Below are 12,516 nucleotides of genomic sequence, written 5' to 3' on the forward strand. Positions count from 1 at the left end.
GGTCTAGAGACTGTGATTCTAGCTGGTGGGCAGAACCCTGGTATAGGAGAGCCACAGGTTAACCGGCATCCCAGGCTGACGGAAGAGCATGAAGTGAAGTCTGAATGGGGTGATACAAGTGGAGTGTGAGTATGGGAGGTGTGGAGATGATGGGAATAGGGAAGTTGTAAAGAGTGAAGCCTTGAATGCTGTTTTTTGGAGTTGGAATTTATGCAGTAGGTGGTGGGGAACCTCTCAGGACTTCTCAGCTGGGAATGACCACACCAGACACCTGGACGTATTCTGAAGGATGAGTTGGAAGGAGATTGAAAGGGGATACAGATGTTAGAAATACTCCAATCACAGCCAGACACTAAGAGCCTTAACTAGGCTGTAGCGTGTGCATACTCAAGTCATGTTCGCCTCTGTGACCCCATGGACTGTAGCCTGCCAAGCTCCTCTGTCCATAGGATTTCCCAGGTGAGAACACTCAAGTGGGTTGCCATTTCCTACTCAACGGGATTTTCCCAACCCAGAGATGGAACCCGTGTGTCTTGTGTCTCCTGCACTGGCAGGCAGATTCTTTACCGTGGCAGCACTTGGCAAGACAGTGGTGGGGGAGGAGAAAAAGAGTGACTCGGAGAGAGATTTTGGAGGCTGACGGTGATCTCAAGACTGGGTGACTAGGAACATACTGGTGTAGGTAACTGTTGAGAGACCACAGGAGGAGAGGTTAGGAGCATGAGAAGTTTGGGGCGGGTGGGCGGTGGATATGCTGAGGTTAAAGTGCTGTAGGACGCCATGGAGAGGTGGCTTGCAGGACTGGAGTTGAGAATTTGCAAGTTATTTGCACAGTCATGCTCCCTGAAGCCCTGGGAAAGGATGAGCTCATCTGGGGACAGCTCATGTTTATTGCACGAAGTGCGCCAAGGGCACGCATTACACCACAAGACAAGAGACAAAGGCAGGCTTTCTTGCAGGAATAGTCTGACCCTGTGTGGAGACCGTGGTGAAATACATTCCCAATGACCGACTCTGCGTCTCAGCCTCACCCTTCAGTCATTGGCCAGGGTGACCTTGTCTCAGCGCTCGCCTCGGAACCCGCAGGGCCTGGCTGGATGGCAGAGCGCCTTCCTCACTGGTCTGTAACATTCTCCCCTCTGAAGCTAAAGGAGAGGCTGGTTTCCCACCAGCTCTGGAGCCTCAGAGGATCTAAACTATTGTGCCATTTAGAGTGAGACACAACAGTGAAACTCAAATCTAGAAACTGGACTTGTCAGAAGTTTTGTGTCTAAAATCTAGTGGGTTAGCCGTGGGAGGAAAAGGATTCTTCATTTATTATACCAATAAGAGATCTAAACATTAGAAAAGTGAAATCATAAAAGTACTTGAATAAAACATGAAATATATATATGTATACATATGTATGTGTATATATACACTTGTATGTATGTGTATATATACACGTTTGTGTATGTGTGTGTATATATATATATACACACACACACACAAGACCTAAATATTCAAGAGAAGTCACACATTCAGCATTTTATGTGAAGTTGCCCAATTTTTTAATGTTGGCAACTATTTCAAAACATTTTCATCTACAGATCACACAAACATCCCACGAGCTAGCAGCTTTGCAGGCATAGTGTTATTGTGACTAGCAATTCGGAGGTGAAGAAGGGTCTGGGCGGCACTGCGGGGCTGGCAGGTATTAGGGAAGTCCTCCCAGAACTGGGTCACTGTCGAGCTGGACCTGGGGGATGGAGCAGGGTTTGGCAGTAGGGGGTGGTGGACACTGTAGGTGGAGGACCACTATTCTGGGGATTCGGACATCCTGGGGGAGGTAAGCGAGGGGGTGGGGGCCGGGGGAGATGAGCCCTGGCCCAGCTGCTGAGAAGCCTGGACTTCTCTGAGTAGGTGGTGGGGAACTCAAGAGGGGCTGTAAGGCTGGAGGATGGGGACCTGTGCCGGAGGGCTGCCTGTAGCTGGGCTTCTCTCCAGTCTCGTGTGTTGATGCTCTGATTGATAAATGCCCCTCCAGTTTATGCTCACCTTAGGCACACTCATTCCTTGGAGCAGCTGCCTTCCTTTGCCCATTACAAACTTCCTTTCTTATAGCCCCAGACACTGCACTCTTATTCAATTTCTCCTACCACTGCTGGGAGCCCCCAGCCATCCAATCTACTCTCACTGTACGGAGGGGTCCAGTCACAGCTTGCCAAGGGCGGAATCTCTGGTGCTGGGCTCACGAGAGGTGGGGTAGGAAGGGAGAGAGGACACTGGAATGTCAGCTCCTTGAAGGCTGGGTGATGTGTGTCTGCTTTCCTGTGGTGTACCCAGTGCTGGCTACAGAGCAAGCTTGCCTAATCCACTCTTTCTCAGGCAGCCCGTGAACTCTTGAGGGCAGTGACCTGTACTTATCTCAGAACGCTCTCTGCCTAACATGGTGCCAGACACAGAATAAGCACTAAATATGTATTGTTGATCAGTTGCTCCATCGTTCTGACTCTGCAGCCCCATGAACTGCAGCATGCCAGAACTCCCTGTCCTTCACTATCTCTCAGAGTTTGCTCAATATATATTAGTGGAATTGAAATCACTGGATTGCATTTCAGTTCCTTTGTGTATAGACTGTTCCTCTGTTTCCTCGTCCTCATTGTGTAGCCTGTATCTGTTCCCAAAGCATAAGTGACATAAAGAGAAGATGGGAGTGACTTGCATAAGAGGATCATTCCCCAAGCAGAGACGGGGAACCCCACAATCCAGCAAGAGTTGTGGGTCTGGGGGCTTCTCAGAACCAGAGAGGCAAAGGTGATTACCCAGCTGCATAGACCTAAGAAAGGGGATGGTGGGTAGGAGGTCGGCACCTTTATCTCCAGCATATTCAGGGCTGTTTTTCAAAAGAATTTTAAAACATTTTAAGTTTAATCTAGTTTGTCCCCATCTCCATCTACTTCCTTCTGAGAGAGGTAGCAGGGCTAAGTACTGGTTTCAGGGAAAGGTGGGCAGAGGAGAAGCTGTTAGTTCTGTTACCCAATGAGCAAAAAAACACACTGCTCTAGCTCTTAGGGCAGGTGACAGCTGTGGCAAGAGTCGTGGGTGGGCTCACTCCTGCGGCCCCTGGAGCACGGTGCAGGCTCAGGACTGAAATGTGGCCATTCGGGACAGGATGGTCACCACAGCCACCAACCCCACCCCTGTCCAGGACTCCCAGGACATCTCTTTCTTCCCCTCCTGCTGCCCTTACAGGCTTCCTGGGTACTGCAGGCACCATCCAGGCCTGGCAATCCCTGCAGGGGGGGGAGTAGGGGTGCATGCTCCTGAAACTGCTATTAGGGAGAGGTGATCCTGGAATTCTGAGCCGATTTGTCTTCGATGTGGCAAATATTCATTCATTTGATAGGCATTTCTTGAGTTGAGTTGACTAGGAGCCACGGAGTCCTAGGAACTGGAAAATCAATGGAGAAGCAAGAAAGACACAGGTCTCTGACCTCAGGGGAGACAGGCAATTATACTACAGAAGTGCTGAGATGGAGAGAGGAATATAGGATACTAGGAGAGCAGAAAGGAGGGGCTTGGCATACTGCAGACAGACAATAAAAATTTGTAGGGGAAAAAAGCGAATACATGATTATGCATATTGTCCTATGGCAGCTCCATTTCAAGCCAGTTATAGGGAAGGCTTTCATGCTTAGACCTGGGAACCCAGTTGCCAAGTGTAACAGTGCTTGGGTCTTAGAACACACTGTCCACAGACACAAACTGTCCCAAGAAATAAGCCTGGAGGAGACTGACTGTTAAAAGAAGAGGACATCCCGGGATTCACATGCTGTGAAAGTTCTGTGGCTTCTTTTGCCTTTGTCCCCATTTCTCCTCTCCCCACTTCCCTGTATCAGGAGCTGTCATGCCACTCAGCTGTGAGACGATGAAGGTCGGGCGGGGCCAGCGCACTGCCTGGGGCATCCTCAAAGGCACCAGGAGACTCCCTGGAGTTGGGTGGTGGGGGCTGCAGTACTTGCCTGAATGGCACCGAGGTTTTCAATGAGCTGCTCAGGAGTGGATGATCCCAGGAGAACGGAACTCACACCCTCGTTTCTCAGGCACCAGGCTGGGAAGAGAGAGCACCGGGTCAGCAAGGCCAAGCACTTCTGACTGTTGATGAGTTTGCAAACGCTATCTGCAGGTTCCTCTGTCTCAACCAAAACGTGTTAACTTTGTGGGAGGGTGGAGGTGCGCTCCGGCATTTAGGGCCTCAGCAGCGCCCCCTGTCGTATGGAGGACTTGGTAGAATCCGCGCATGTGACCTGTGGCCTCAGGCCGCCTCTGCCCTACAAGTGGGGCATCCAGTCCAGAAACACAGCCTTGTTCCTGAAGACACCGGACACAGCTCATGGATGGTCGTCCGGATTCCTGTTTCCATCTGTCTTTCCACCCCATTCACGCTGTCACTTTCCCCGCATCTGTTAAGTGGGGTCCTTGTAGACTCTGGGTATCTGATCTGGATCCTTTCTTTCCACTGACCTGTCAGCCCTGTCTGGACTCCCTGTCTTCCTGACATGAGATTCATGGAGATCATCTCTCTTGCTAATACTCTAACTCCTCACTCCGCCTTTACCTGTAGCAGCCTCTGCCCTTAAACCCCTATTTGATCTTGGCTCTGTCGCCTTCAGCAGATGACCTGGCCTTCTCCTTAAGTGCAGAAACTTGAATGCCTCCGTAGGATATCCCTTAATTCCCCACTTGCCTACCGACCCAAGTCCACATACACACACACACACACACCCTCCGGTTTCAGAGGCTGTGGGGTCATGTCTGTTCAAAGCCAAACTCTGTGCTGATCCCACTCCTTTTGCCTTTTCTTGGACTTGATTAGATTCATTATTCTCTTCCTCTCTTGTTCTCCTAGATTTTTTATTTCTTACTGTTCTCCTCCTCTTTATCAAGAAAACATAAGCAAATCTCTCTCATTCTAAAATAAGCCTCTGGACTCGCCTGGTGGTCCAGCGGTTAAGAATCCGCCTGCCAACACAGCGGACATGGGTTTGATCCCTGGTCTAGCTTCCTGTCTCCTCACTCCCTATCTTGACATTTGTGTGTCAGCAGCACTATTCGTGAATCCTCTCCATCCCCAAATATCATGCTCTGTTTCTCCTCCTCCAGCCCTTGGCTCAAGCGGTCCCCTTGGTCTGGAATGTGCCTTTGCCTTATTAACATCTACTCATCATTTGGAATTCCTCATGGGCACAGCCTTCTCCCAAGGCCTTCCCTGAGTCCCAGGCTGGGTTTGGCACTCCTGCACGCTACTTCCCTCCTCCCACCTCCACCATGCCCTTCTCAATTGGGCTTCCCAGGTAGCTCAAATGGTAAAGAATACGCCTGCAATGCAAGAGACACAGGTTCGATCCCTGGTTTGGGAAGATCCCCTGGAGAAGAGAATAGCAACCCACTCCAGTATTCTTGCCTGGAGAATTCCATGGACAGAGGAGACTGGCAGGCTACACAGTCCATGAGGTCACGGAGAGTCAGACACGACTGAGTGACTAACTAACACATTTTATCATCACACTGTATTAAAATTATCCATTAACTTCTTGACTTGTCTACCAGAGTGTGTGAGATGTGTGTTATTTGCAGTTGGATGCTCAGCACCCAGCCCAGCACCTGCACACAGTAGGTGCTTATTAGATGTTGGTTGAGTAAATGGGGGCGTGAATCACTGATAGTGAATAATCGATGGGCATCCCGTAAGACCTCTGCTCCCCCCATTTGCTCAGGCTATACTACCAACTTTTGCTGTTAAGCTGTTACCATGCTCAGACCTTTTAAGGCAATCACTAAATCCTTCCACACGGGCAAAATAATGCCCGATGAAGGCAACAAGCCAAGTGATCCCAAGCTTTTTTTTTTTGTTTTTGGCTGCTTTATTTCCTGCTGTGCACTTAGAACTCTTTTTTGGCACTTGTGGAAGTTCTGAGGGCAAAGCAGGGCACTGGGAAAATTATTGCCCATAAACTACTTGCTGTCAGCAGCAGCTGATTCCCCCGTGGGCGGCCGGGCATAGAACTCACTGGGCAGGGTTGGCCAGCACCAGATAATCAGCATCTAATCAGGTGTCACCCACAGGCGCATCCAGAGTGCCTCTTTATGAACAAGGTGTGCATGCGGGCTCCCGTGCAGATGTGAGACGTGGGAACCAGCCCACAGTTGGGCTCAAGTAGCTTGTTTTCTGCCAGAGGATCTCCCCTCCCCCACACTTCTTCTAGATCAAAAGTAACATGCCTGGAAATAATTTCCTTCTTGAGAGTTCTGTGGTTAAAAACAAAACTACTTGTTTCCAAAGAAAAGAAAAAAAAAATGACAGTCAAGAAAGACACCTGGGGACACAGAGGGAGGAAAAGGGAAAAAAAGTATGTTTTAACTTAAACTTGGACTCTGTAAAGAGTCATGTACATCTGACATTTAGTGAAAGTCTAAATGTTGTAAAGATTTTCTCTTTAGAAAGACAGTATTCTTCTGTCTCTTTCGGAGTGATATTCAATACTCACTTTCATGTTACCACTTAACAACCATATTTATGGCTATGGTTTAAGAACAGGTGTTTTTCTCTGTGCCTATACCTCTGGCCATTGGAAAAGACCCTGATGCTGGGAGGGATTGGAGGCAGGAGTAGAAGGGGACGACAGAGGATGAGATGGCTGGATGGCATCACCGACTCGATGGGCATGAGTTTGAGAAACTTCGGGAGCTGGTGATGGACAGGGAGGCCTGGCGTGCTGCAATTCATGGGGTTGCAAAGAGTCGGACACGACTGAGCGACAGAACTGAACTGAACTGAACTGATACCTCTGACCATATATGATGGCCAAGAGTGGACGGAGTTTCAGCACAGGGTGTCTGATTCTTTGCAAAACCATCATCATCTTCATTCTTCACTAGTTACTTACTGAGCCTACTCTGCTTTACATACATAATTTCCTTTTACTCAACACATTTGCAAGATACATACTATTATACCCATTTTGCAGATGATAAAAGTGATAACAAGTTAAATAACTTGCTGATGGTCAACAGCTAATACCTTTTACTGCAGTCACTAAAGCTCTAGGGATGCTAACTAATCACATTAAATATAATCTTTGCTTTTTAGAAGAGAGGGTTAAAGCAATAGTCATACATATACTTAGGTAAATGGTATTCCCCCCCCAAAACCTCCTTCCATTTCCATCTTTCTGTGACTCTTTACTGCCAACTACGATCTTCCTGACTTCTAACATCAAAAGAGTCAAGCATTTTTTTTTCATTTTTCATCCTTTTATAGTTTTCCTAAAAATATGTAATTTACTTTCATCGCTTTGAAAGTTTAACATAATTTTCAAAGAAAAGTGAAAACATCATACCTTTTTTCCTAAATTCCTGCCACTCACATCTACTTTTACAATTTTTGTTGTATGTAACCTTGTTTGTCAGTTTTCAATCAACTTTCTTAACCTATATCAATTTATTTTCTACTTGTTACTTAGTTACATTTTTCTTCTGATACACATTAAAAATATACAATTATTCTTAAAATGTTCACCTGTACCACTTAAAATCATCTCATGTTCCAGGAGTGGTATTAGTTAGTGAAGTCGCTCAGTCGTGTCCGACTCTTTGCGACCCCATGGACAGTAGCCTGCACCAGGCTCCACCGTCCATGGGATTTTCTAGGCAAGAGTACTGGAGTGGGTTGCCATTTCCTTCTCCCAGAAGGGTCAAGCATTTAACAAATATTCTGTTATTTTACTTGCACAAAACTTATCTTGAGCTTTTTATCTCATTGGTTCACTGTATCTGATTTATCCCAATTCCTGCTATTTCTTACTCCTTGGGAATTTTTTCTAGAATCTATACCCATTTTATTCTCTTCTCACAGCTACCACATGAATTCTTTTCAGCCTCTTCTTCATTTGTAAAGTGGCGATGACAGTAGGGAAACCATTAATGTCTGTGATGGAGGACTAGGTCCAGGACCAGTATATACTTTGTGGGATTGTTCTGACAATTACAGAGACAAGATGATGAGCATAAAGAGCTTATCACAGAACCTGGCAGATACTCCTCAGCAAGGGACCTGAAAATCTAACTTTTCTGTTTAATCCCCAGTCTCTCACCACTCGTGGCTATTGAACACCGGATATATGTTTAGCCTGAATTGACATGTGCTATAGGTGCAAAATGCACTCTGGATTTTGTAGGAAAGTGTGTGAAACATTATTATATAAAAATATAATAAGCATTATATAAAAGTATAAGCTTTTTATATTTATTACATGTTAAAATGACAATATTTTGGCCATATAGATTGAATGTGGTCCATTTAAAGATTAATTTCATCTATTTCTCTTTTACTTTTTTAACATGGCTCCTGGAAATTTAAAAGTTAAACAAATGAGGCACATTGTATTTCACTGGGACTGTTCTGATGCAATGTGGTTTTCAGTTGTCACCGGCAACTGAGCTTTCGTTGACTCCGATCATTTTCATGGCCCCCAGAAGTTTTGAGACGCTGCTCCCCTAAGACATGCTTTCCGAGTGGGAGTGGCTTGGCCTCAGTCACAGCCCTGCGCCTCAGCCTCTCACCAACCCGGCCTCAGCTTCAACAGGGAAGGAAAACTGAGCCAGAAGCAGTGGATGTCACCACACAGTTCAGGGACGCTCACCCTTGACACTGTGAGGATGTGTGCGTTTTCACCGACATGTTCTTGTTTAAACTGTCTTGTAAGGGAAAGGAGAGGAAGTGAGCAAAGTGTCTCAGCGCGTGGAACACTCTGAGGAACTCTACAAAGCCTCATTTTCAACAGAGTTAACCGGGAGTGTCTGATTCAGAGCGTCTGCCCCTACACTAGGTATTTATCATGTGCGAGATGTGACTCAGTAACAGAGAATGCTCTCATTCTCTGTGGCCCAGCAGGGCCTCCCTCTGCGGCGACTCACCCACGGCTAGCTGAGGTAGCGTGCATCCCAGACGCTCTGCGATCGGGGAGAGATCTTTCAGTTTGTTCTGCTGTTTTCTCCCTTCTTCACTCACAATTCTCTCCTTCAACCACTGGTAGCACTAGAGATAAGAAGAACATTTCAATGTTAATGTCTGGGGAGGGTTTGATGCACAGACTGTTACCTCTATTAAATGTAAGAGCCTTGTGGTGAATTCCTGAGTCTTCTTGGCTCTGACCTTTCTGTTTGATGGAAACAAGGACGCCTATGTCTGCATGCAAAGAAATGTTCCCCGTGGTCTCACTCCTTATTTATTGGTTCAAGACAGATTGATTTTGTCTAAAGCTCACCATTCAAATCCATCGACATGTACAAAAGTTGTTAAAATCCTGACATATAATCAATTATATCCCATCTGGAAAAGATGGTTCTTACTGTGATAGCCCTTAGAATGTAGGTGGGGGGAGGAAGGTATTTACATTTCACCAAGGTCTATTAAGTTTCTTTTTTTGTGCAGAAAATTGGGTGCCAAGCTTTCTGCTCAAAGGAAGTCATTATGTTACATTCTTGCTATAGCTGTCCTTCTCCCTCTTGCCTTCAATTTACTCCTAGTCTCTCCTGTATTCTCTTAATGTGGTTTTATCGTTAGCTTTCTCCACTCCTTTCTAGAAGCAGATGTGAATGGTATAACACATAGGTGCCAGTACATTTTTAAAGTGGATAAAGTGGGTAAAGACTTTCCTAAATGTGTATTGCATTTTTGTATAATGTTTGAAACTTAAAAAAGCAAGGATGCTTATAAAGGTAAATGGGAAACTAATCTTTAAAACCTGTAAGACGAGGCTGACTCTGATGTAGCCTATAAAGTGTGCCTAATTTCCTAAATGTAAGGAAAGAAATCTTTTAGAACTTCTCAATGCCCTATTTTCCAGAAGGTTCTGCTCTTACTATGAAACAAGGAGCAACAGACTCTTATGTACAAAACTAGCCCTGGACAGCAGCACCCAAAGGAAAAGAATATCTGTAAGAATGTTGGTCTGTTTCAGTGACAATAATAAGAACCATCCCCTGTGTGGCCAAGTGGACTTCCTTCATTGTGTGTGTTGTGACATAGTTGCCATCACAGACCCTTTCTGTCTCAAAGGCAGCAGAAAGCTGGGCAGTCATCACCAAATCTCCACCCGCGTAATTTCAGTAGGCTGCTGGCTTTCAAGTATTTTTTTCATCATTGCAAGACACTATTTCCACAGAAAAAGGCAACTGCACTGTTTTGTTATGATTTCTGGAATGATTTTGCAGATATGAAAAGAAGAAAGAATAAGCAGACCCAGTTTTGTTCTCCTCCTAGATCTCAGGGGCTTATGGTCTGGCTCCTTACGTGAAGTTTACTTGGCAAAATGGTCAAGAGTTTTCCCAGTCTCAGCTCCAGAGACCTCAGCTTCTTCCAGAAGGAAGCACAGCCTGGGCATCTCTCTGGAGATGATGGCTGGTGCCAGCAGTGATGAGGTGGACAGTTAAGAGCAAGCAACACTTTCCCGGCAGCTTGCTGGGTACATCAGAAAGCCCCTGAACTTACTTCTACTGTCCTCAAGGGGAAAAATATCACCCACCCTCATTTCAGTCTCATAACATCTTTCAAGGGACCAGTATCTCTTATTCAAATGAAAAAAAAAAAAGTTTGAAAACCAATAGCCAAAAGCCTCTTGAGCTATTGCTTTTTACTACTAGGAGAGTTCCTCAGGTTTCAGTATATACCACACACATAAAGAATAATTGACTGACTTATCAATATTATGAAATTCTAGTTTTTGAAATCTTATTATCTGCAACACATTTTTATTCTTAGGAGTGAGTTACAAGTTAGATATGTGTGTTGAGCGTGTGTGCATGAGTGCATGTAATGTTTGCATTACACACGCATACCATACCGAGAGGAAGATTTCTTTTTTAATTTAATTTAATTATTTTTTAAATTTTTGGCTGTGCTGGATTTTTGTTGCTGTGTGCAGGCTTCTCACTGTGGTGCCTTCTTTTATCGTGGAGCACGGGCTCTAGGATCTGGGACTTCAGTAGTTGTGGCATGTCGACTCAGTAATTTCAGCTCCTGGGCTCTAGGGCACAGGTTCAAGTAGTTGCGGCACATGGGCTTAGTTGCCATGCAGCATGTGGGATCTTCCTGGACCAGGGATTGAACCTGTGTCTCTTGCAGTGGCGGGAAGATTCTTTACCACTGAGCCACCATGGAAGCTCTGAGAGGAAGATTTCTGAAACTAACAAATACCAAACATTCATTTATTGAGTATTTTTCTCTCTACCCTCAACATAAATCTTGCTCTAATCACTGGGAAACATAAGCAGGTTAGGGTTTTATAAAAGTAAATGCATAGTATTCATACTGCTTTCCTCATACCAAAGGAAACAAATGTGTTTTGGAAATAAATAGCTTTAACGGTTTTACAAGTGGGAAAATGTTTGCATAGGGAGGAGATGAGGCTTAACTAAAATTTAAATTAAGTATGGAAGTGAACCAGGGGTTTTGGTAAGAAGATTGACCATAGGTGTGGTTGTACGCAATAATAATCCCAACTTGTGGCCTGCAGGCAGTAGTCCGTGAATCAAAAGATGAGATTTTGTCTTCCACTCCTATTATATTGCTTAATCCTATTCCTGCAGTGATTTGATTACACGCAGATTGTTCTTTGTAACTAAGTGGAAGGCAGGGATGGCTTCTTGTTCGTGTCAGCATCTCCAGTCTTGACCCAGTGATTGACAGAGAGGAGGGGCTCAGCCAACATGGTGATGAGGAAGGGATCTGAGAAACCAGGATCCCACACAGTAAAGATAGCTGTCTTCAATTTTGCAGATTGAACACACTTCCTCCTTCGACTGGCAGCCCTATGTGTATCCACAGTGCTTGTGGATTCCACATAGTTTCATAATTCACCCCTTCTCATGTCTGTCTCCAAGTCCCTGAGTTACTCCTTAGGGTTGAGACTGTCCCATTCATCACTGTCTCCTCAGTCCTCAGCACAGGGCTCAGCCCTGACTAGACACTCAGTAAATATTTGCCATGGGAACAACTGAATGAGCTTTCTTCTCAATAGATTAGTGAGCTATTACTTTTATACATAAGTCACAAAATTCTTTAAAATTTCCTAAAGCCTGTTTCTTTTCCATCTTCTAATGCTGTGGCCATTATCTCTGTGACTGCCAGTTTATAGGTAACCGTAACAGGATGTGAATAGTCTGTGCGATATGCCCCAGACACCCTGACTGGCTGTCTGTTCCCAGCCTGGAACTTGGGCAGAAACTGTATAGCCATGGACAGAATCAGTCACATTTCATTACTGGGCCTAATTTAGCATTCAAGATCACTGACTATTTCTAGCTAAACAATTGAAGTCTTTGGCTCAAAAGAGCAGCAAAGTCTTCATTATTGAGGTGCAAATCTCTAGGTAAAATGCTGGTGCTAAAGTTTTTCCTTCTGAAATTGTACCATAATGTGAAAATGTCCTTAGTTTCTTAATGTGAACACCTGGAGTTCTTGGACCGTCCTTC

The 12,516-nt window shown here is 45.3% G+C and overlaps 1 protein-coding gene across 3 annotated transcripts in view; it reads right to left on the reverse strand.

Annotated features, from left to right (window-relative positions):
- KCNAB1 (potassium voltage-gated channel subfamily A regulatory beta subunit 1) overlaps nt 1-12,516 on the reverse strand; it is a 420,781-nt gene that overhangs the window by 3,484 nt on the left and 404,781 nt on the right. For all 3 annotated transcript variants that reach the window (XM_070466535.1, XM_070466537.1, XM_070466536.1), the window contains exons 12-13: nt 8,959-9,079; nt 4,005-4,093 (exon numbers count right to left, since the gene is read on the reverse strand). In XM_070466535.1, coding sequence (XP_070322636.1) covers nt 4,005-4,093; nt 8,959-9,079 — 210 coding nt within the window. The remainder of the gene's footprint in view (nt 1-4,004; nt 4,094-8,958; nt 9,080-12,516) is intronic.

Source organism: Odocoileus virginianus, chromosome 4, assembly GCF_023699985.2.
Source record: "Odocoileus virginianus isolate 20LAN1187 ecotype Illinois chromosome 4, Ovbor_1.2, whole genome shotgun sequence".
Lineage (NCBI taxonomy): Eukaryota > Metazoa > Chordata > Mammalia > Artiodactyla > Cervidae > Odocoileus > Odocoileus virginianus.